Source organism: Sardina pilchardus, chromosome 23, assembly GCF_963854185.1.
Source record: "Sardina pilchardus chromosome 23, fSarPil1.1, whole genome shotgun sequence".
Taxonomy (NCBI): Eukaryota; Metazoa; Chordata; class Actinopteri; order Clupeiformes; family Clupeidae; genus Sardina; species Sardina pilchardus.
In genome coordinates, this window is record NC_085016.1 from 19,334,452 (window position 1) to 19,356,821 (window position 22,370).

The 22,370-nt window shown below is 42.5% G+C and overlaps 2 protein-coding genes across 2 annotated transcripts; both read right to left on the reverse strand.

Moving 5' to 3' along the window:
- Nucleotides 1-66: 66 nt before the first annotated feature.
- mylz3 (myosin, light polypeptide 3, skeletal muscle) lies at nt 67-4,800 on the reverse strand. The gene is made up of 6 exons (XM_062527792.1): nt 4,655-4,800; nt 4,045-4,141; nt 1,634-1,777; nt 1,095-1,265; nt 880-957; nt 67-619 (listed from the first exon to the last, which is right to left on the reverse strand). The coding sequence occupies exons 1-6, from the start codon at nt 4,655-4,657 to the stop codon at nt 591-593; spliced, it is 522 nt and encodes a 173-aa protein (XP_062383776.1). The 5' UTR covers nt 4,658-4,800; the 3' UTR covers nt 67-590.
- Nucleotides 4,801-9,249: 4,449 nt separating this feature from the next.
- lancl1 (LanC antibiotic synthetase component C-like 1 (bacterial)) lies at nt 9,250-19,735 on the reverse strand. Its single transcript, XM_062528246.1, has 10 exons — nt 19,601-19,735; nt 19,113-19,212; nt 18,713-18,830; nt 18,108-18,312; nt 17,362-17,509; nt 16,900-17,046; nt 15,312-15,494; nt 12,704-12,880; nt 11,309-11,381; nt 9,250-10,429 (listed from the first exon to the last, which is right to left on the reverse strand). Exons 2-10 carry the CDS (start codon nt 19,188-19,190, stop codon nt 10,353-10,355), a joined length of 1,206 nt encoding a protein of 401 aa, XP_062384230.1. The 5' UTR covers nt 19,191-19,212; nt 19,601-19,735; the 3' UTR covers nt 9,250-10,352.
- Between the last annotated feature and the right edge of the window lie 2,635 nt (nt 19,736-22,370).

A 22,370-nucleotide genomic window follows, 5' to 3' on the forward strand; every position in this document is an offset into this window, starting at 1 on the left:
TGGAACATTAGCAGAGGAATAATGGAAGTAGGTTAGTGGAAAAGATCAAGAATGAACAAGGTGAGCTTGTACTTTTGGAAAAGGTTTTATTCTGAGTGAAAATAAAAGATGATTTTGCGTCTGGGGGAGAGGGGGTAGTTTCGGCGAGCTGTCCACAGGCGTGCCAGGTGCCTTTAACACGACTGGCCGGTGATGAAGTGACCGGGGCGAGTCGGGGCAAGGCAGGGGGAGACCCCCACTTCATGGGTGGCCCACCCTTCCTCCCCCGTTTCCCGCCAAGCCAGGGAGCGTCGCCCTGGTGGGGAGGGAGGGGAGTGAAGTTGGTGGCAGAGGAGGAAAAAAAAGAAGAAAGAGAGAGAGAACGGTAGCGTCCAGAAAGAGGATGAGCGGAGAAAACGTGGGAAAAAAGGTCAAGTGGATATGGATGAAAAGGACAAAAAAAAAAAAAAAGTGTTTTTCTTGAAGAGTGACATCCCATAGTCCTTTTTTAATTCTCTTAGGTTGGTCTTAGAAACAGAGTTGGATGTCCTGACACCCTGAGGGTTTGTAGATCGGCTTCATCTTCTTCACCACTCCCACCTGGGGGCCTCTTACACAGACATGACGTGCTTGACGAAAGCTGGTGGTTGAAGGAGGAGGAGGAGTTGGAGGGTGGGGGTGGGGGTGGGGTTGGGGTAGAGAGAGAAAATAACATTTAGAGCACCTCACCATATTCCGTTTAAGGACATCTCTGTAAATAAACGTGTCAGGCACTGGGAAGGCCTGTGACTGCAGTCAGCTAACCATATGTGTGTGTGCATCCAGATATTAAAAATATACTGAGGTGAAAGGGGATGTAAAATAGTCCGAATATACTGTGAGAGAATGGACAAAACTTACCCTCGTAGTTGACACAGCCGTTGTCGTCCTCCTGACCTGTCATGAGGGCATCAATCTCATCCTCCTTCATCTTCTCACCTGTTGATATTAGAAAGGAAAATAGGCTGTGATCCAAGGAAGTGGCAATGTGTGTAGTTCTTAGTCTATACTTTTAGATAGGCTAGTAGTTTAAAAATAGACTACATCTCCCGTGGTTCTCTGGTGTGACTACTCACCCATTGTGCCCAACACGATACGCAGCTCAGCGCCCAAGACTGTGCCGTTGCCCTCCTTGTCAAAGACGCGCAGACCCTCAACGTAGTCATCATAGGTACCCTTCTGGACCTTGTCCTGTACTGCCAGCAGGGGCAGGAAAGCGTCGAAGGCCATTCTCTTGTTGGCCATATCTGTCCGGAGAAGACACACGGACAAACCAACATTCATTAATGTCTGACACACACACACACACACACACATAACAACACACAGGGAACTGCACGCTTTTATCACCTTTTCGATTAATACTGTACTGATGGAAGCCTATAGATTGAGCTGATACTTTATTCACTAAATGATACAAAACTGAAATGTAAATCTAAAACCTTGTAAAACAATTAGTACTCTATTCAGTGAGGAAAAAGGTGTGTATCCAGTATTTACTGTAACATATCGAAGGGGTAGATATCAAATATGTAGCATAATACATTCAACAGTCAAAACATGATTCAGAGGCTGATTTAAAATATGTATTGTGTTATGTATTGTAGGAGCTTACCCTCAGCGGATGGGCTGCCCAGCAACTTCTTCACCTCTCCATTGGTGGGGTTCTGGCCCAGAGCACGCATGATATCGGCAACCTGGCTGAATGCAACCTGGCTGTCACCAACTTTGTCGAAAAGACCGAAGGCCTCCTTGAAGTCTGGACAATAGGAGAGAGAGGTGATGAGAGTGTTAATAGGGTGATAAAACAGGGTGGTTTTACTCTGCTTAGTACACTTAGGGGACACTTAGTACACTTCCGCTCTCTACTTCTCCTAGGCACAGTACTATCGCTACTACTTAGGACTGGAAGTGCACATTAGTACAGCAATAGGCATTCTTCTCATAACAAAGGAAACAAACATCGTTAAAAATGTCTTTGCCTTTCCAGGCATGTGGTAATTTATACTACGCGGTGAGAACTCGTCACATTTCAAGCCACACATTGCTCACGTGTTTGTGTACCGTGCTTTCCTACCACCTGTCCTACAGTTAGTTCAAAGACATTTCTCCTCTACTGTCTCTCTCTGTGTCTCTCTGTCTCTGTGTCCTCCACTAATTGAGCTGGACAGCTGTGTATACAATTTGCCAAGCGGAAGGTACTGCATAGGCGATGTCTGTAGTGAGTGAAAAAACAAGAGATTGCAATGTGTATGGGATCCACTGGGGTTGTGGAATTGACAGGGATCTGCTGACAGATTAATGGCCAGGCATGATTTTGAGCAAGGCCAGCTGCTGCGAGCCAGATCATGTTTAGGTGGCATTTAACGGAGTGCGCCGGGCAATCGATACGCCCCAAGAAGCCAGCCCTGGCCGTAAAAGGGCAGTGGAGGTCTCGCTGCGACCCAAGCTGCGCACAAGAATGCTGACAGCAGCGTAATCAACACCCACCAGCATGCACTCTTGCTGAGGAAGGTGCAGCTGAAAGCTGCACACCAATAGAACTGACAGATGTACTTGTCATGTCACTGTTCTAATTAATCTATCAATGAGGTTTTACTAACACAGAAGTAAGCACTATCAATTGAAGGGCTTTTCACAAAGACCTCTCTATTCTCTTAATTCGATTGAAACTAAAGAATGTATATTACAGAATGTTTACTCCCCAATGATTATCCTACATCTAATATAAATATATGTTTTGGAGCACACTACTTTCAATTGAATTTAGGATATGATAGATTTTTGAATTAAGTATTAAGAATTATTCTAAATGATCCTCAATAGATGCCTTCGGGCAAAAGGACATCTTAGCAAGGGGTTGTACAGTTCAGTGAATGACAAAAGCCTGAAGGGGTGGCAAGGGCGTCGGTGCAAATGTCTTTTGAAAACTGACCCTACGCCATCTTTGAATCTTCGAATAGAGATTAGTACAAAGTCCAAGGACCACTGTGCAACTGAAGCCTGTGTTACCACCACTGGGAATAGAATAGTTAAGAATGGCCTCAACAGCTGAGAAACATTTTCCAACACTTTGTGTTGCTACCAAGACAGCAGGTGTTTATGGACATGTTTTACATTTTGGACTTAAAGACACTAGGTCCCATTGCAAAATAATGTATTTTCTCTTTCTGAGAAAGAATGCTGTGGTTTTGTGGTTTTACTCCTCATAATATCTACCTGCTCTGAGTAATAGGAAGTGTTCCAATCAGACTTTTCACATTGTCTTGGTGAGATTTTGTTCATGGCTAACAGAACTTCTGACAATAATTCTATATATTGTGGAAGAGTTTCAAGGTGGAATATCTTCTTCATCCTGAAAGCTATGTCCATTGACAACCACTACATCTACAGTACAACAAGGAAACAAGAGTCTCAGTGTCCACCATCTTGTCAACTGTGTTGTAACATCAATCAACACGTGTGACGACCCATCCTTCAACTGGTGCATATATTTATATTTTTCAACACTGTGAGATTAGCTAGCCCTCCATCATGCCGTGAGCACTCCACCATCTTTTTTTTTTCTTCTGTCAGTCAAAGAGGGTACACAGCGCATTGGCTGATTTTCAGACAGTAAAGCAACTCATTTACACAGAGTACACCGACATGTGGCCTACTATAAGTGCACAATGCCATGCCATTTAACAACGCAATACTTCCAATACAGTACTTTTCCCATAGTTGTCATAGTAGCAGTCGAATAGCATAGTACTGTAATTCGTAGTGTAGTATGAAAAGATTCTGAAACTTTAGATCTGATCCACAGCACACTAGCTATCTTCTACCAAAAGATTCACTCACATGAAGTAGTCATACTGATGCTAGATTTATGAATAAAACATATATTTATTTCACTGTAACATTACTGTACTTCCTCTAAATCATGTTCAGTGATAGAGGCTGACCCTCTGAGTCTGGGCTAACTCAGAATGCTTCCCCTGCTCTTCTGTTGCTGTCAAGTCGTGTCCAGTGATGGAGACTTACCCTCAATCTGGTCAGCGGAGAAGTCTCCACCGGCAGCGGCGGCGGGAGCCTCAGCGGCGGGAGCCGCCTCAGCGGGAGGAGGAGCAGCAGCATCAGCCTACACAGGCACAAGCACTATGTTAGTTCTGCTGCTAAAGAGTATCACTACAGACACAGACACACACACACACACACACACACACACACATACTCTCACACGCACATACAGTCACACACACACACACACACACACATACATACACACAAGAGTTTACATAGATGTACACATCTTCTCCCATCAAACACTGTAGGTCCATCTAGAAGTTACTAATGGCAGTGTAGGAATTGAAACGTCTTCTATCTTTTCTTAAGTTGTTTTTCTTTTTTCATAAATTGTATGTATTTTCTGACAAAAGTCTTTTGTTGTTTTGTTTTTTTTGATTATATGATATGAAATCATCCCTGCATATGTCCAGTATTTGTTATACAGAACCAACAGCAGAGTGGAATTGCATGCCTTGACAGGTTTGGTTAAAGAAGTATCCTATATTCGCAAGATGTGTTGGCAGCCACAGATCCAAACAAACGAACACGAAATCCATAGAATAATGCAAATATCCGCAGTACACACCATGATGATATGTAGATGGAGGAGCGGTTAGGCAGAAGTCAACAGAAGCCGGAGTCCCAGGAGAGTGGTCCTGAACCACGGGCTTAGGCCCTTCTTATTTAAGTTCAGACTGTGATGTCACATGTCGGATCAAGTGTCGCTTTGGAGGTTCTTTAACTTTCTTAGGGCAAACAGGGAAGGAGACTGACGGCCTTGGCTAGGGGGCTGGACAACGCTCCAGAAGGGGAGGGCGATAAATTTAGAACACGCTCAAGGACGGTTTGAAGACTGCTTGGCTTGGTTCAGCAATTTAATTACTCAAATCTGAATAATGGGTTAGTCTTGGAGGCATAAAGGTTTTGGTGCTGGTGTCCAGCGCTATTGGCATGTGAAATGCATTATTCAGGATTGTAAGATTGGCTTGTAATTGAGCAATGCCTCCTCACCTATGCGTCTAGTTTACATGGTGTGATATTTTTAACCCATAAGACGGTCGACTCGTCCTCTTATGGTTGGATCATGGGTGCAGTAAAAAGCTGAAGTGAAAAGTGAAAAGACTAGGTTCTCTGACTTCCTCTTGTTTCATCTTTACACGCATTAAGTTAGGAAGGTGTGAAATTCCTCTTCACATGCCAAGCTTTGGATGCTGCTTGTTAGGCAGTTGGCCACTCTATAAACTTCTGAGAGCACCAACGTTTGTAACCGTGTGACATTAACCGAGAAAACAGGCAAGCCAACCAATCTTAGTCTTTGAATCTAAGATTAATATCACATTTTAAGATTTTGACCTACAATTCACACAGAATTTGTGGGGCCAGTGATTTGTTTACAATAATATATTCTGCTGTAGGTAGTAGAATAAAGTCGTTTTTATACTCTTTTGGGACTATTGTTTACACTTTAAACTATCTGTTTACACTTTTGGGTGAATTGCACATTAGCATCAAATATATTAGTTACAAAGGGCACTTACATTTCTATATTTACAGTTGCTGCATTGGACAACAACACAACTGCAACTGTGCAACTGCAAATATGCTATCCAATGTCACAAGAACAAGTCTTTTATGTAACATCCCAGCCTCTGAGAGCCACTGATTTCATGGAACGCTTTCGGAGCTATCCGTGGTGCTGACGGAAAGCAAATATTGATGTTTGAGTGCAACAATCTCATGTCGTTGGCGGAAACAGCATAGAATTCGACGCGTGTTACATACTGTAATTATGTAGGTGACACAAAGTAACGCAGCTTCTTCACGCATCCAAGAGGACCTTACCAGCGGCGAAGTAAAGGCGATAATGACAAAGTTGTCTTGTGGTAATGTAATATTTCCATCCTTTGCAGTGATGCACTTTTATAGTCTCTTTTGAAGGACTCCTAGAATACATGTATGGTCTCACTTAAATTATGTTTGTTTCAATTTTGACAGTCATTATACAGTATGTGAGTCTATTCTTTAATATAAATAGCTAGCCTACGTTAATACAAAAAAAAAAACTCTACAGATCTCCCTGTAATCATAAACCAACTAGTTTACCTCGTGACCTGTGGAAACTTGGAAGATGCGTCTCTAAACAATGTTAAAGTACTTCTGTGTGTTTTATCAGCTAAGATATTATGCCCACGTGTGCGACCATACAATGTTTTAAAACTAGCCTACTAATGCAACGTCGACTTAGCCTCTGAATACAAGTCCAAAAAGACACTAGCCTAGCCTGATGCACATACAACGTTCTTCAAAGAACAACGTTCAGCTCAAGCGTTCATTGTACCTAAAGATAGTTGCAACAGACAATTGACAGAGACCACCAACTCAACTATAGCCATCATGTACTAGCAATTCAGCGACGAACGGAATGACAGTGGAGCCTGACCCCTTCCCGTTTCTCAGTGTTCCGGTCTGGAAGAAGTAGTGCAGGGGCCGCGCCCCAGAGCAGATGAGTCCTATATTTAGGCACTTCGTCTTCGGCCGTGTCGTGTTTCCTCAGAGGTATTCACTGAACAGGTCGCTAGCTTCTCAAGGGGTTGGCGACATGTCTGTCACTCCCACCCACACTCAACCCTTGTCCAGAAGCGTAGCCTACGCACACACACACACACACACACACACACACACACACACACACACGCGTACACACATAGCCTATACACACGCCTACACATTTACATTCGCACACAGTTGGCTCTTCCTTATTAAGCCTTCAACAACCAGTTAGTTCAACATATCAGGAAAGTTGAGTTTGGAGATGTGCCGATTCCGGTCTGCTGCGGGGACCCCGTTAGGGGCCGCCAGAGATTGCAGGGGGTCTGCACAGTGTTGCCTGGGCTGAGGTTGTGAGGTTACCAAAATTATATTTGCACACATTACATGTATAACATCCCAGTAATTAAAACAGATTTTTATTCCACGTTTAAATTCATGTAGGCCTAGCTATTTATTACCTCGACCTCTGAACTTGCACAACCTTCAGGTCGGGCTAGACTAGGCATTGTTAGGCTAATTCATCCCCGGACCCCGATTGTTGAATAAAACAATGTCTTGTGTGTGTATGTGGGAAGGAGTTTGAGTAGGGGACCCTGGCCTGTCTTAGACACAGGCAAGGGGGCCTTCAAGGAATTAAAGGTTGGGAAAGACTGCCTTAGTGTAGTAGATTGGGAAGTGGAAGTGTCATGAAAGTGAAAACACAATGTTAGACAGGCAAACAAAACATTAAAGTTGATTCTGACATATAGCCTACAATGAAGAAAACTGACGCTCTGAATAGGTTACTGACTCAGCTGTCTCTGAAAATGTCTCTAATTGACACATATACTGGAATTGGATTAGCCTAGGCTACACCTGTTTTTAACAGGTGGAAGTTTTCACCGCATATGGCGGAGTAGGCCTACAGTTGTCAGACCCTTTCAAGTTTTTCACATTTTGTTATGTTTCAGACTCATCTTGAAGTGTATTCTATTCATTTTTTTCTCATCAATCTATGCACTATACTCCAACATTGCACAAAAAAGGTGTTTATAGTGTTTTGTACATTTATTATAAAAAAAATAAGAAAACTGAAATATTCCATTTGAAAGTATTCAGACCCTTGATTATGGCACTCACAATTCTCTGCTCTCGTGCATCCTACTTCAATGGTCCTTGAGATGCTTCTGCATCTTATTCATAGTAATATGAGTCTGAAACTTAACAAAATGTGTAAAAGATGAAAGGGTTTGAAAACTTTCCGGTTGCACTGTCCTCCACTGTTTTCACATACATATACGTCAATGCATATGAAAATATGCTCCATGGCAGCATCAAATGTATCATGTTTTTGTATTTTTAGATGGATATTGGATGTGAGAGTAAGAAAATGGTTGTTCCAAATGGTTGCATTTAGTAGTGTGTGAATGTCCCACACTGGGAAGCATTATAGTTTGATGCTGCAGCTGAGGTTAGATTAGAAGATTTCATGTCAATAATTTTTGCTGCAGAACAGTGGAACAGACATGAAAACAGTTGACTAAACATGATCTGATGGTGTTGAAACGTTTTAGGTATGGGGGCCACCTTGACACCTTTCATATACATTATTTTATTTTCACTCCTAAGCCCTATACATGTGTCTGCCATCTCTTACTTTGAAGTTTAGTAGGCTTACTATGATAGGTCCACCATCTCATCAGGTATTGTGATGAGATGGTGAGCACAACATTTTTAATTCAGTTTTAATTCGAAATCCACGTCAACTTAAATGTGGCATGCCTAACATTTAGTCCATGATGCAGCATGTCTCAAGGATAACTCCAGAGCATATCCATTTAGGTTAGAACTGATTTTAGAACCATTTTGTGTAATTGATGTAGGCTGGGTGAACCCTGCCTGAACTTCCGGGGAATTTGAATTTCGCCCGGCAGCTCAGGCTGGAAAACAGCAGATCTATCTCCTCTGTTTACTGCCAGAACCTTTGGCACCAATCAGAAATGGCCATACTCTAGTCCTGGCACACTATTGGCCGGTGACGTGACGATAGCGAAACTTAAGCGACACGAAGTGCAGTAGAAACAAAGCGCAGCCTCCCCAGACTAATGTTCAATCTTAAAAGATTGAGTTTAGTATGGTGAAAACCAGACTATAATTGATGTTTAAATTGATATAAAATAATTTTACAAGTGGCATTGGTAAATTCAATGTATTCCACTGCACTGTTGATGTTAGCATTTACTATGAGAAACCCAGGTTTGCAGAGTATCCCCTGAGACTTCCTGGTCTGAGCTGATCATGTGACAGGCAGCTTCACTTGGTTCACATCTTGTCAAAAGATCGCAGATCAGAGCTGTGCAGATAAGTCTGTAGTGACACCTTGTGGAAAAGCTATGCTACTACAGGCTTGCTATGCTACTTTAACTGACCCAAAGATGGAAGTGAAACTCCTTACATAATGCATGCAGGGTTCCATTAGACATTTAAATTCAATCTTTGTCTTTCTATAAAATGTTGCTCTGGGGAAAATTGCTCCTGTAATATAACCGATGTATGTAAGTTGGATTGGATATAAAAATGTCTGCTAAATTAATAAATGTAAATCAAGAAAACATTGTCAACGGTGCATAAAGAGTGGAAGACAGATGGACAGACGTAAAAATATTATTTTATTATTGAGCTTATGGAGATGTAAGAAACAAAGGTCAGGCAATGTTGCAATCTACATGGTCTAGCTCAGTGAACAAGTTTACAGTTACACTGTTTAGTACTTATTTACAAGCCATATTAATGCCATAAAAAAGAAACTGCCTGTGTAAATAGCAGGCAAGACAAATTCAAATAAAAAATAATACATAGCCATGCTAAGTGAATAAAAGACTTAGAAAAAAAAGATCAATAAGGGAAAGAAAACAGAGTCATTATGAATTGCGCAAGTGACGTTCAATCCCACTGGCTATATCCACATACAATACTGACACCGAAACATTTTTTTTTCCTTTTGCTTGTAAGCAACATACATATAAAAATGAATGGGCAGCACATTTTATGCACACAATTAGGTACCATACATGAATTTGATTCCTAAGACCACTACTTGTATGCCTTTGTTCAGTCACACCTTGGTAACAAGCAGACAGCATTGCAACATTCTCTCCCCCTTCCCCACACATTTCCTTAAGACGACTCTTAATTCAGAGCAATATTCTTTTTTTCCTTTTTTTTTTTATGAAACCTATGATGCCGGCGGACACTTACAAGCTTTTAGCATGCAAACCAACACGGCAAGTGCAAAGGGTGTTCGCCTACATATCACTGTTCTCTTAAACGGTTTCTCTTAAATCCTTGGAAGCTTTGGAGCAGTCCAATGAATATTCATACACCTATGGGCAATAGGCATGAGTTCAAGACCAGACTATAGAAAATTATACCAGGACTTGGACATATATCGAGACTTCTGTGGGTTCACACTGACTTGCACATCACGTTACCATGTGTGGTCACAGAATGTGTGTGTGTGTGTAGTGATGTATGTTGTTTTTGTCATCTCTGTGTTTCATGCCAATTCTTTTTTTTTTTTTTTTTTTGGAAAAAAAAAAGAAAAATTTCAAAGCATGTAGCCATGACAACTAATGTGTGTCAAGACTTTAGAGTTCTCATGTGCAAGCAGAAAAAGAGAGAGAGACGTGAAAGAGCCTTCCAGAACATGGTAGTTGAAGTAGCCTTGGACTCGATGAAGGTGGCCATGGATACCTTTATATCTCAAAGGCTGGGAACTTTGACCTCATAGGCTGAAGCAGGTCAGCCAGGAAGTAAATGGTGCCTGCCATACCTGTGTAGAAAAGAAAAGAAAAGAAAAGAGTGTCAGTATAATAAATCACACTTGTAGAAAAAGCCTCAACACAAGCTTTTGATCAATTTAACTGGGTACCGTCTTAGTGCTAAATGGCATTGAATATTGGCGCCAGGGGGCATAGATAGCAGTTCTACCATTGTAACAAACTCCTTAACAAACATGAACTCATCTAGACCTTTAATAACATCATTTTATTATATGCGGTCTGTGAAAGGTTGTAATATTTGATCTCATCATTTAATCAAACTACACCCCTACACCCCAAGATGGTACAGATGAAATGCCTTGTCCAAGGGCACGACATCAAGTGACCATCTGGGATTCGAATCGGCAGTCTTCAGATTGTCAGCCTAGACCATTGAGCCACAAGCTATGCATACTGGACTACTGCCTCCCTAAGCAAAAATGCACTGATCCAGCACATACCACCTCAATACAACAGTCTGTTGTCACTTAAAAGCAGGGCAGATTAAACCGATTGGGGAACAGCTCTTAACTGATACATTTCTTTTACACGATGCTCACACTGGCGAAGATCAGGGGGCTAAGTGTTCAAAGTAAGCAACGTAATACAGGCAATTAAAGCCCAGTCCTCGGTAGCCCACAACCTCATTTCTGCAAGCTTGCGCATAATTGCTCACTAATGGCAAAGACTCCTGCCAGTAAGCGCTAAACTAATCTGTGACCTGAGTAAATCAAAATTAGGGTGATGAACAATAAAAAGACAGTAATTAGGAGGCAGCAAAGTTTAATTACCCGTAATTAGCGAGGGAGGCACATTTATTAAAAAAAGTGCAGATTATAATGAGGCATCATCAACTTAATGAATTGGCATGGATTTTCGCTCGGTTTTACCTTCAAAGAGAGAGAATGGAGTGTCTGGAGTTCGGCAGCCATGTTTGCCATAATTCATGCACCAGTCCGCAAACTGCAGGAAGAGACAGACGCTATTAGTCATCAGGCAACTTTCCAACAACCTTGAGGGAATTGTCCCTCGCCTCAAACGCAATCAACAACGTTATCAGACGGTTTGTGACAAGACCCATATCTGGAGTACATTTCAGAAGTGATGCATGGCTAATGGAAGTGTCTCGAAGGGAACACTGTATGAGAAATAGTTTGTTGTTACAGTAACTGTTATCACATTCAAAAGGTCCGTCTGATTCAATTTCATCAAAGATGAACGTCAATAAATGTCACACATTCTTTGCTGCTCAAAAGCAGACCACCATCCCTCAAAAACACACACAGGCGCACACACAAACACGATCACACACACACACACACACACACACAATCCCAATCGAAAGCAGCGAGGAACAAAGCTGAGCGTGAGTGAGTGTGAGGGTATGCTCGGAGCCTTGGCCCGTGTGGAGTAGGCACGTCTATTCTGGGGGACGGATATAAATACCCTCCGCCTGATGAAACTACCCTCGAGGGCGCCTGCCACTTGGAGGGCCTCCAGGCAGTGCATGGGGACCAAATGATCCCCTAATCCCCAACCCCCCTCCAGCAACCACCCACCCACTCACCCACCAGCCCCCCAACCACCCACCCCCTGGCTGCCTGCCCCCTCGTCTGATACCAGAGAGAGAGAGAGAGCGGCCTACCAGTCGTCCATGTAAATAAGAGGTGGACATTCCTGCGGATTCAGACGTATTCAAATTGTGGTATAATTTTCCATTTAGGCCTGGACGGCGGCCAGAGCCTGCAGGAGGCACCGCTTGGCTGCACAGCAACAGCAGCGGTGTGGTGGGCCTGTGTGTGTGTGTGTGTGTGTGTGTGTGTGTGTGTGTGTGTGTGTGTGTGTGTGTGTGTGTGTGTGTGTGTGTGTGTGTGTGTGTGAGCCCTCAAAAAGCGCCAATGCACTTCTCACAGCAATCACCATGGACCTGTCTAGGACACTGGCCAACACCTTCTGGAAAAAAACAAACAAAACAAAAAAAAAAACAGCCCCCCCTTCCTCTTCTGCCTAATAGATTTGAGACTAGTATGGCACATTGCCTTGGCAGGACTGCAAGCATAGCCAGTAAACGGTAATGCATTGCATTGCATTGTGTAACTTCACCTGGATACACACCATTTGGCCACCGTTTACTTCGAAAATTCTCCATCTCCATCCAAAGAGCACATTTTTGGAGAGAAGCATAAAACTAGAATGGTGCATAAAAAAACTAGAATGGGAAAAGAAAACCAACTGTTGACCGCGTTTTTTCATGTGGGTGTCTACCGGTCTCGCTCCCCTCTCACCATGCAGGCGCGGTAGAGGTGCTTGGCCTCGCGGGTGACCTTGAAGAGCGCCAGGAAGCCGTAGGCGTTGCCCGCGGCGCCGTGGCACAGGCCGTAGCCCTTCTTGAGCAGGCCGCGCTGCCACAGCACCTCCGCGCACTGGGACGCGTCCTCCAGGTACTGCTTCACTCCGAACACCTGCAGAGGTGACAGAGAGGGGGAGAGAGGGAGAGATAAAGGGAGAGAGAGGCAGAGAGAGAGAGAGAGAGAGAGAGAGAGAGAGAGAGAGAGAGAGAGAGAGAGAGAGAGAGAGAGAGAGAGAGAGAGAGAGAGAGAGAGAGAGAGAGAGAGAGAGGAGCTCTGGTGATGGCTGGCTTATACAAAAATCTGGCAATGACTGTAACTGTAATATAATAAAATAAGCTTTCCCTTCATTTTTGATGACATAACTGACACACACACACACAAACACACATTCATCACAGGAACATCTACAGAGCTATAAAATGTACCGAGAGGTTCATGTAAAATTGTCTGACATTTCAGATGAACTTCTTTTGAACCTCTGAATTTTTCCATTTAAGACAATTGTAGAGAACATCCAGACGACTGTGCCTTAGTGTATAGACACAGATTATAGCACCTACAATTATAATACATTTCAGGAAAAAGGCCAAAGCATCCATGCACAATGAGAACACTGAAGCACAACATCATTTTTTAAATTCTCAAATGACAGGAACTGCACACTCTGCTTTCTACCATCCGCATCATATTTAAAAGTCACCGTATGTTTGAATTTCAGTTCTCAGTGACAGCCACCAAGTGGCAGTAGCGCTTCCACTCAAGTCTCCATTGGTCGCAGTAACCGAGTCTGCATGCAACTCATTTGGTTATTTTAAGTGCATTCGTGAAAATTCCGCTAAAATGCACGTCCGTACTCTGTGAATTACAAACAGACATCTAAGGCTGTTTGGGGAACTTTGTCGGAAACATTAAATTATGAACAAACTAGTTTTATAGTCAATCTTTGTGTTGCCCATCGTGCCTATGAGGAGTTAATTCACGCCCTTCTAGTTCTAGAGACACTTCTCGATTTAGATTTGCATGCTATGTTGTATGCCGAAGGCCTTTGTTTGCTCTAAATCTTTCATCTGCTCATTGATAGCCGTATCATGTGAAGAACAGAAATTCTGCACATGCATATAACTTAGGATTTATGACTGCTGTTTTCAGACATATCAGACAAAACAACAGCTGCTGAGCATGAGCAATAATCTAGTGAAATTAACATGGCGTAACAATTAAGCGGGCCTGGTTTAATTATTTGAGACAACATATTTGATTCATCTTTTGAAATATACCCTTTCAATAAACAAGATCCAAAGCTTGCAAGATTTTGTTCATAACTAAAACCATGGCAGCCTCACAATGGCAGTATCATGTATCTTCTTCCAGAGAAGTTAGGGAAGTTTAGTATCAACAAAATCTGTTGATTTTGTAGTAATAATTGGTCTAGTAATAACAACCTATTACGTTTCTATTATCTGTAATGTAACGGTTTGAATATAATGAATATAATGAAAATACTTTCACAGGACTTATAGTCAAGTAATTAAGTGAAACATATTTAATTTTTCATGGGACCATAACTTCTTTGGGAAAGACATTCATCTACTTTTAAATCAATTACATGAATACTAAATTAATTAATATTGGTACTTAAACCCATACAGTCATAGCAGCCGCTGAATAAAACAAACACAGTTTTATGTGAGAAACGATACAAATCTCATGAATGATAGGACACAGATGCACAGGAGTCATTTTGTTGGAGTTCTCCTCTGGGGGACCAGCTGCTTGGGCATATTTCACACCTCTCTCCCTGCACAAACCCACCCGACTGATCTCATCACATCATCATTAAGCTCTTCATTAGATGAACTACTCCGACTGTGTTCAGCTAATCAAGAACCAGGTGAGGCGTTATACTGTGCTGCACTCCAGAGAACTTGTGGAAGTTGGATATTTCCTTGAAGTTGGGGTAGGCAAATTTGACAAAAGGTAGGAAGGAAGTAGGGGGTCGGGAAACTCAGAAAACAAGAGCCGCGGAAGACGTCAACTTCTGAGTTTATGTGGAATGGAACTGAAGCCCCAAATTAAATTCAATAGCCCAAAAAGAACAAATACCATTTTCAAAAAAATATCTATTGGAGAAAGTGATTATTTAAGCATAATAAAACCATTTATTTGCCAAGCACAAACACAAAGATTATTTTAGATTTGTTAATGCACTGACAAGTCAGAGTACAAATGAGACAGACAAATCGAGTGGTGTGCTCAGTCTGTCTGATTCTGAACTGTTGCGTGTGTGGTGCAGCTTGGTGACAGCTTCTCTTTAATCTACCTACACTTAAGTATGGCACGCATACCATACTGCACTGCCTCTACCTTGTATTCTGATATCTTTGAAGAAAATAAATACATAAATAAATAAATAAAGTAAATACAGTCATTCATAAATAAAAAAATAATAAATAAAACAATGAAATAAATCTCAAAATGAAACTAAAAAAAGAGGTTTATGTTTCTCCTCGGCCCCTTTCTCCCCTCATGCCCTTGGACTCACCTTGTAGGCCTGCAGCAGCATGTACATGACCCCCGGGGAGCCGTGGCACCAGTGCACCAGGAGGTCGCGCTCGTCGCCCACGCACGGCGGGTAGTTGCCCGACGGGAACTTCAGCTGGCACACAAAGTCCACGCTGGGCTTGACCAGCGTCGTCAGTCTCTCCTGGCCCACCACGAAGCCCGGCTACACACACACACACACACACACACACACACAAGCAGAGAGGAGTGTTAGGAATGTGGGACAGCCATGACGGAGTGCGTTTTTTTCTTTTGTGGTTTTGAAGTTTTCTTACAGCCACCAGTCTCTACTCTTTGCTACATGTGACCAGAGAGAACTGACGGGAGATACTTTTTAAATTCCTCAGTGGAACCATCCTGAAGCGCCCATCAAAGTCACCTCAGGGATACTTCAAAAGGACAGCACCAATATGAGGCCCGTGCTCTGCAGCTTTCTTAGAAAAATCCATATTTTCGAAGCAAAGGCGTCATCTGAAAATGGCTTTCTTAGACCACTCGAGTGGTCCTACCTCTCATTTGGATTCTTTTAGCCCCGACATCCCATTCGTTGCTCTGATGTATTTTTTTTTTTCTTCTCCTGAGCACGTGAGATCAACTGAGGCCAAGCTCAGAAAGATGTTATCAACATGACTGTCAAGAGGCAGACGGACTGCATTGAGTGCTTCTCCAGCTTAGCCAAGCGCTCCCGAGGTGATTCACAGTTCATGCCTACCAGCCAGGGAGCTGACATGCAAAGCGCTACTCCCTACCCACTGGGAACAGCTAGTGGTCCAGCAGCCTCTCCTTAAAATGCCCTTTCGCACACGGCACGCAATGAGAATGCAACACGCAGCTCAACTTCAACTTGGACTTCAGTAGCCAAACTGCTGGCGTTCATAACACATAAGGACTCTTCCACAGTTTGAGACATATCATCAACTTTTCAGGCCATGCTTCTTGCAATTTGTCTTGTTATGGTTATAACAAAGACATATTGCATACATTATTATAATTCATTCAGTTATTACATTATGAATTATGTAAGTAATACAGGGAGAACAGGAGCAGGTTTCATAGTTTCTTAGACTGCACTAGTAACTAGGAGATAGAAGGGAGACAAGGCCACATCTAGCAGTTCTGCGCTCTGGGTAGGAACATGACACGTAAACACCCAAAAGTGACAGAAAACCTTTCACAGTACCACACCGCTGTCTATATCAGCAAAGACAACAGTAAGCATCTATCCATGCCCATCGCAAGGACCCAGCACTGCTCAAGGTTTTGGCACATGCCATTTTGGGGCCATCTGTAGTGTTGCTTAAGTGAGCAGGTCATTTGTCATATCATGTTCAGCTTATGCTACTAGCAACACTGCATCAGGTGACAGTTGAACCAAGCAGATGGTTTAGGTCAAAATACTAGTCAACACCAACACGTTGAAATCCTTGTTGAAATTACAGGATTTGTTTTCACCATGTTGATTATTGTCATTTATTCTATCATTTATTTTTTTAAATTTACTTCCTTGTTATACAGTCCATATCGAGACACATCCATGATGACGAGCTGCTGAGCCAATCAGACGGTACCTGCATGAGGAAGTAGTAGATGCCGGCCAGGCCGTGGGCGGCGCCAACGTACTGCTCCTGGTACCACTCGTACATGAGAGGGCTCTGCTCCTGGGTGCGGTTGCGCTTCGCCAAACTCTCGCCCGAGGCCAGAACCGCGTCACAGATCTAACCCAGAGATATATCAAACACACACACACATACACACACACACACACACACAGGCACACCGAGCAAAGAGGAATAGGGTTTACTTTACTTTTGTCACTTAATGAGGTGTCCATCATATCTATATAAATTAATCTTGTGTAAATCCATCATTTTTGCCATTTTTTATGTTACAAAAAAAAGTACTTCTAACTCAAATACACACAAAACAGCAATTGGAAGTACAACAAGCATGCCGAGTAAACATGCACAAGTGTAGATTCTCAATCTTGATGTGAGGTGTTGCTTCAGGTGTGCCCTGTCTCCTAGGCTCACCTGTTGGATGTACTGCATAGGGATCTTCTCCTGGCCGAACTGCTGGTTGATGAAGACCAGAGAGTACAGGTAGCCCACACGGCCGTACAGCAGCTCGTCGGGCAGGTTCCCGACGCCCTTCACCACACTCTGGTGCAGCTGCAGCAGCCTAGGCGTGCACACACACACACACACACACACACACACACATACACGTACACACATACACAGGCAAGCGCACATGCACACAGACACACACACGCACACAAATGCACACACGCGTGCACGCATACACACAGAGAGACACACTCTTGTCAGACAAAACCAAATCCTTTCTGAGTCTATGGGCTAAACAAGGACACTTTTCCTCAGGGGACCCGATGACCTTGTTTTGCAGTAACGGGCTGTGCATTATCTATTGCATATGATATGATTCACAAAACGTTGGCACTGGCAGTTGGAAATGAGTCAGACAAAGCACAAGGGAAATTTGCTTGGTGTTAAAATAGACAAGGGGAAAATTCAGCATTAGAGACTGGCATGAATGAATCATACAGATATAAACGAATCTCCTGCAGCAATCTATGGCCAAATGAACACAACCTCAACTGTGATAAATATCTCTCACTGTGGTAAGGTGACGGAGGTCAAGAAGTTCACACACACACAATTATACAAGTATACTGAGCAGTGAAGTGCTTACATACCTTCACGGCTGTGCACGATTTGTGGATGAGAGGATGACAGATAGCGGTCATGTGACTCACCTGTTGACGCACTCGTCGGCCTCCTGGTTCCTCTGCAGGCGGTGGTAGACCACAGCGGCGATGGCCAGCGGCCCGGCGTCGCCGCACAGGAAGGTGATCCAGCGGCCGGTCAGGCTCAAGCTGCGGCTCACGTAGTCCAGCGCCCTCTGCAGGTAAGAGGGCTCGCCAAACACGCCGTGCAGGTGCAGATAGAGCAGCGCGATGCCTGTGTATTTATGTTAGAGTGTGTGTGTGTGTGTGTGTGTGTGTGTGTGTGTGTGTGTGTGTGTGTGTGTGTGTGTGTGTGTGTGTGTGTGTGTGTGTGTGTATACATACATTTGTGTGTGCCAGGGGAGGGAGAGAGAGAGAAAGAGAGAGATTAGAACATTTCAGAAAAGGGGGAGTGTATTTGCATACCACTTATTCTAGAATTTCCCCTTGGGGATCAATAAAGTATATATCTATCTATCTACTGTATCTTATTAGGAAGCTGTATACAAAGTTCTATAATTAGTGAACACTTATTCATTAAAATTCATTAACTTAAGCAAAAACACTTTTTGTATTGACAGAGTAGTTGTTCAAAGTCTAAACTGTGTGCTGAACCGTGAGAGAGTTGTCTTTACCGGCCCATCCTGTGTAGCCTGTGCAGTCCCTGGGATCGGCCGACTTCAGGCCCTTCTCCATGGCCGTCAGAAGGTCATTGATCTTATGGGTGATTCGGCCAGCAAAGGATGCTGTTAACTGGAGACAGAAAAACAGCAACAATTTGTTACACTGCAAAATCTGTGCCACTAAGGCGTTTCTCACCTTCCCTATCTGGGGGATGACATAATATGGTCTAAATATGAATGAAGGGCTTTTACAACAAAAGTAGGAAATGTTGATAAACTGTCTTGCATTTTTTGAAGATACTTATACTTTGTCTCAAGCATGTTGACAGATCAGATGATGTCAAATTGTGCAGACACTTTGTTGCCTCTAAAGGTGAACAATGACGTTACGGTACATTGATGACAAACTTACGTTTCCTTGAGCGTCAAACAAGGTTTGGGTGCCATCGTAATCTTTGTAGGGGTTCTTCAAAGCGCGCTCGTCAGGCATTTTCTGCTTTCTGGGTCAGACACTGGAGAAACGAGACAGGAGACAGACAAATGATGATGCAGAATGCAGGATGCTCTGCATCTGGATGCTGGAGTGACATTTGAGACGTCTAAATTACTCAACAAGACAACATGCAGACATGAACAACTAGCTGATGCTACATGATTTAAGGCAGCATTAGCAAGCTAGCTGCCAAGTGGCAAACGTGATCAAGTTAGCAAGCTGGCAAGTCTGTCAAAAATGGATCCATTGAAACGCCCCCCTTAGCTATTGAAGCTACAGGGGCTCTTTCTGAATACACCGGGTCGCTGATTTCAACATTTGAGCATTCACTGAAATAGTTCCGCGTTTCAGCTAATCATATATCCTACATAAGTTTCAACATAATGGAATATTTAAAGCAAACATACCAATGCTTAGTGCTACCTGCCGCACTGTTGTTGAATCTGCTCTTTCTTCGTGCGTTTCACCGCTATCCAAAATTGTCTACGCTATGCGTATTAGTGACATCCAGTGGTCGGGAGGTGCACGGGAGCCAGGCAGGTCCCGTAACCAGCGTTCTGAACATGACACTGACCAGGTAAGAATGTATAATCAAAGTATAAAAGTAAAACAAAAAAAGTATCAAAGTCTCTTTGAGGGGCTATTTTAGCTGTTTTTCCCTCAAAGAAGTGTATGCAACTGTAGCCGACAAATATCTCCTAATCAATTTCACTTTGTCATAAAAACCCAAGATGAGAATATGATAGAACACAGCATTTGATGATGCAGAATATGATAGAACACAGCATTTTTTTAAAGAAACAATAAACAATTGAAGATGTTTGGTCGTCTTTAGGACTTCACATTTCGTTGAAACTCTTTATTAAGAAGTCTTCCGTTATCATGCCTGCTGCACACGTGCAAAAGCACTTCCTTTTGCGCCAGTAGGCTAGTGTCTCATCCAGATGGAAATCGGCCTTTTTGGGTGGCAAGCAAGTGATGATGTGAAATCACTGACTATAGCCTATACTAACTCAAAAGTAGACACGCCTGTTTTGAGTGTAAGATGAAAGAGTAGCCCATAAAAAGTAGCATAGCCTATATTTTCTGTAAAAGGGAATAAACAAAGTTGTCAAAAATAAATGCCTATAGGCTAGGCCTACTGAAGTACAGAAACCTGAAAACTGCCTAGGCTGTTTGCACAGCACAATACAGGCTACCTCTTGTTCATAAAGAAAAATAAGTCTTAGACTGCACACTTAAAGTCACATAATGCCTTTTTTTTTACATTAACAAACAACAACAACAACAACAACAACAAAAACCTTTTAAATTGACCTTAAAACAACTTCAAACTTATGTTGAAGGCAGTAGGCCTAACTCAGATTTCGGGAGAATGTCAATGCCATTATGTGTGCTTTGAACACCTGCACTAGGCCTACTCTGGTGTAATGAGCATGACCTTATTTATAAAGTTATCTGTAGTCTATCCCTTTAGTGTTATTTTTCATGCAGGGCAAAGTTGCAGTATGTGCATGTTGATAGCCTACCTTACATCTTGTACAGCACTTTGGAAACCTTGTGTTTGTTTAAATTGTGCTAAATAAAGTGGATTGGATTGGAGTGATCTTTTTTTGTCACTTTTTAATGCAGTGGGGTTATGGAAACTTGCTCTGCGTAATGGATCGCTGCATGGGTCGTTACGAGTGGCCTCTAATCCGTGCTTGTTTTAAAGTTAGGCCTACAGCAATGATAGCACTGAGCTGTGAGGAGAGATACATTCGCCAACACTAGCAGAGAGAGTTGAAGCAAAAGCAAATGTATTCACCAAGTGCAAAGACATTGCTTCCTTCCTTGCGGTTTGGGAAAGGCTATCAGCTTATGCAGTGAGTGGTGAAGTCACCTGATTAACCCGGGATCAGGATCAGGATTGGAAAGAATCCCCAATGGAGCATGGCCAGACCCTATTTATTCACCCTATCTGTTCACAGGCTATGGGTTACCATTTTAGACAATTGCAGCAACTGCGGAAACACCATATAATGAAATGCAATCTGTCTGGATGTAAACATCCAGTTTAAGAGTATTTGCTGCTGTCTTGTGAATGCTGTGGAGGGCCAGGATTACTGCGAGAGTTTAGGCAGCTGAAGCAGAGAGAAAAAAGGTGCACTCTTTAAACACATGTGTTGAAAATAAAACAACTTGTTTTGTTTGTTAACATCTTGTCCGTATAGGGACAGCACAGTTTGAGTTACAACACATTCATTTTTAGAGTGTGTGCTCTCTTATCTGGATGTCATGATAGAATGCATAAGCTAGAGGCTCTACTTAAAGTAAACTCATACAGTATCAAGACAACAAACAGAATCACAGATTGCAACATTAACTATTTGCATAATGTCAGGAAAGAGAAATGTATGGTATATTGTTGATGGACGGTTATAACTTTTATGTAGTAGTCCAACTAGCCGCCCTTGGACTCCTATCCTATGGTGCATAATACCAAAATACGCAATACTCTTTCTGTCTGTCTCTCTCGGAATCTAGAATACCTCTGGTTTGGCAGCCTCCCCTTGAGATTGGGTAAGACAAGTCAGTATTCGGGTAAGACAAGTCAATCTTCCCTCCCATTGTTTTAGCTATTCATTTCTAATGCATCAATAGCCCTAATTTAAATACTGGACAAAGTGCAAAGTCTAAAGCTTTGTTGATATGCAAAATCTATTTTCAAATTTAATACCACGAGAAAGGCCCTATAGCACAAACAACAGTGGGTTAGTTAAAAGCTGTCTCACATCACATGATGCTGTTAGTTCATGAAAGAGAACGTGTACAACTTAATAAAGTGCTTTATGACAGTGATTTATAACATGACTGTCTGCCATCAGGCACAGCTACATATTGCATATAAAGAATCCCAGTATCATAATACATAATTATCAACTAACATCTGCATGCATGCATGTCACCTGCCCAAAGTATTATGTCTAGTATAGTACACTTTGTTTTGTTTCTTACTGGTTATTTTACACATGGAAGGGAATATCACAATAATGTATAACAGATTAGATTATAGGGCCCAACATCACTCCTCCTAGTTCGGTTAAGTGGCCACACTGTAAAAGTAACATTTCATTTGGCACAGGTCAAATGATTCCTCTACCAGCAGTAGCAACACCACTACCTCATTACTATCCT

Bases quoted from the DNA above. Each gene is read 5' to 3' on its own strand.
- lancl1 (XM_062528246.1), bottom strand. From the start codon at position 19,190: ATGCCTGACGAGCGCGCTTTGAAGAACCCCTACAAAGATTACGATGGC. The intron at 18,831-19,112 runs GTAAGTTTGTCA...TTCTGTCTCCAG, and splicing joins TGTTTGACGCTCAAGGAAAC to TTAACAGCATCCTTTGCTGG. The intron at 17,047-17,361 runs GTGAGCCTAGGA...TCTCTGGGTTAG, and splicing joins CTATGCAGTACATCCAACAG to ATCTGTGACGCGGTTCTGGC.
- mylz3 (XM_062527792.1), bottom strand. The intron at 1,266-1,633 runs GTAAGCTCCTAC...TTCTCCGGACAG, and splicing joins GGGCAGCCCATCCGCTGAGG to ATATGGCCAACAAGAGAATG. The intron at 958-1,094 runs GTGAGTAGTCAC...TAATATCAACAG, and splicing joins TATCGTGTTGGGCACAATGG to GTGAGAAGATGAAGGAGGAT.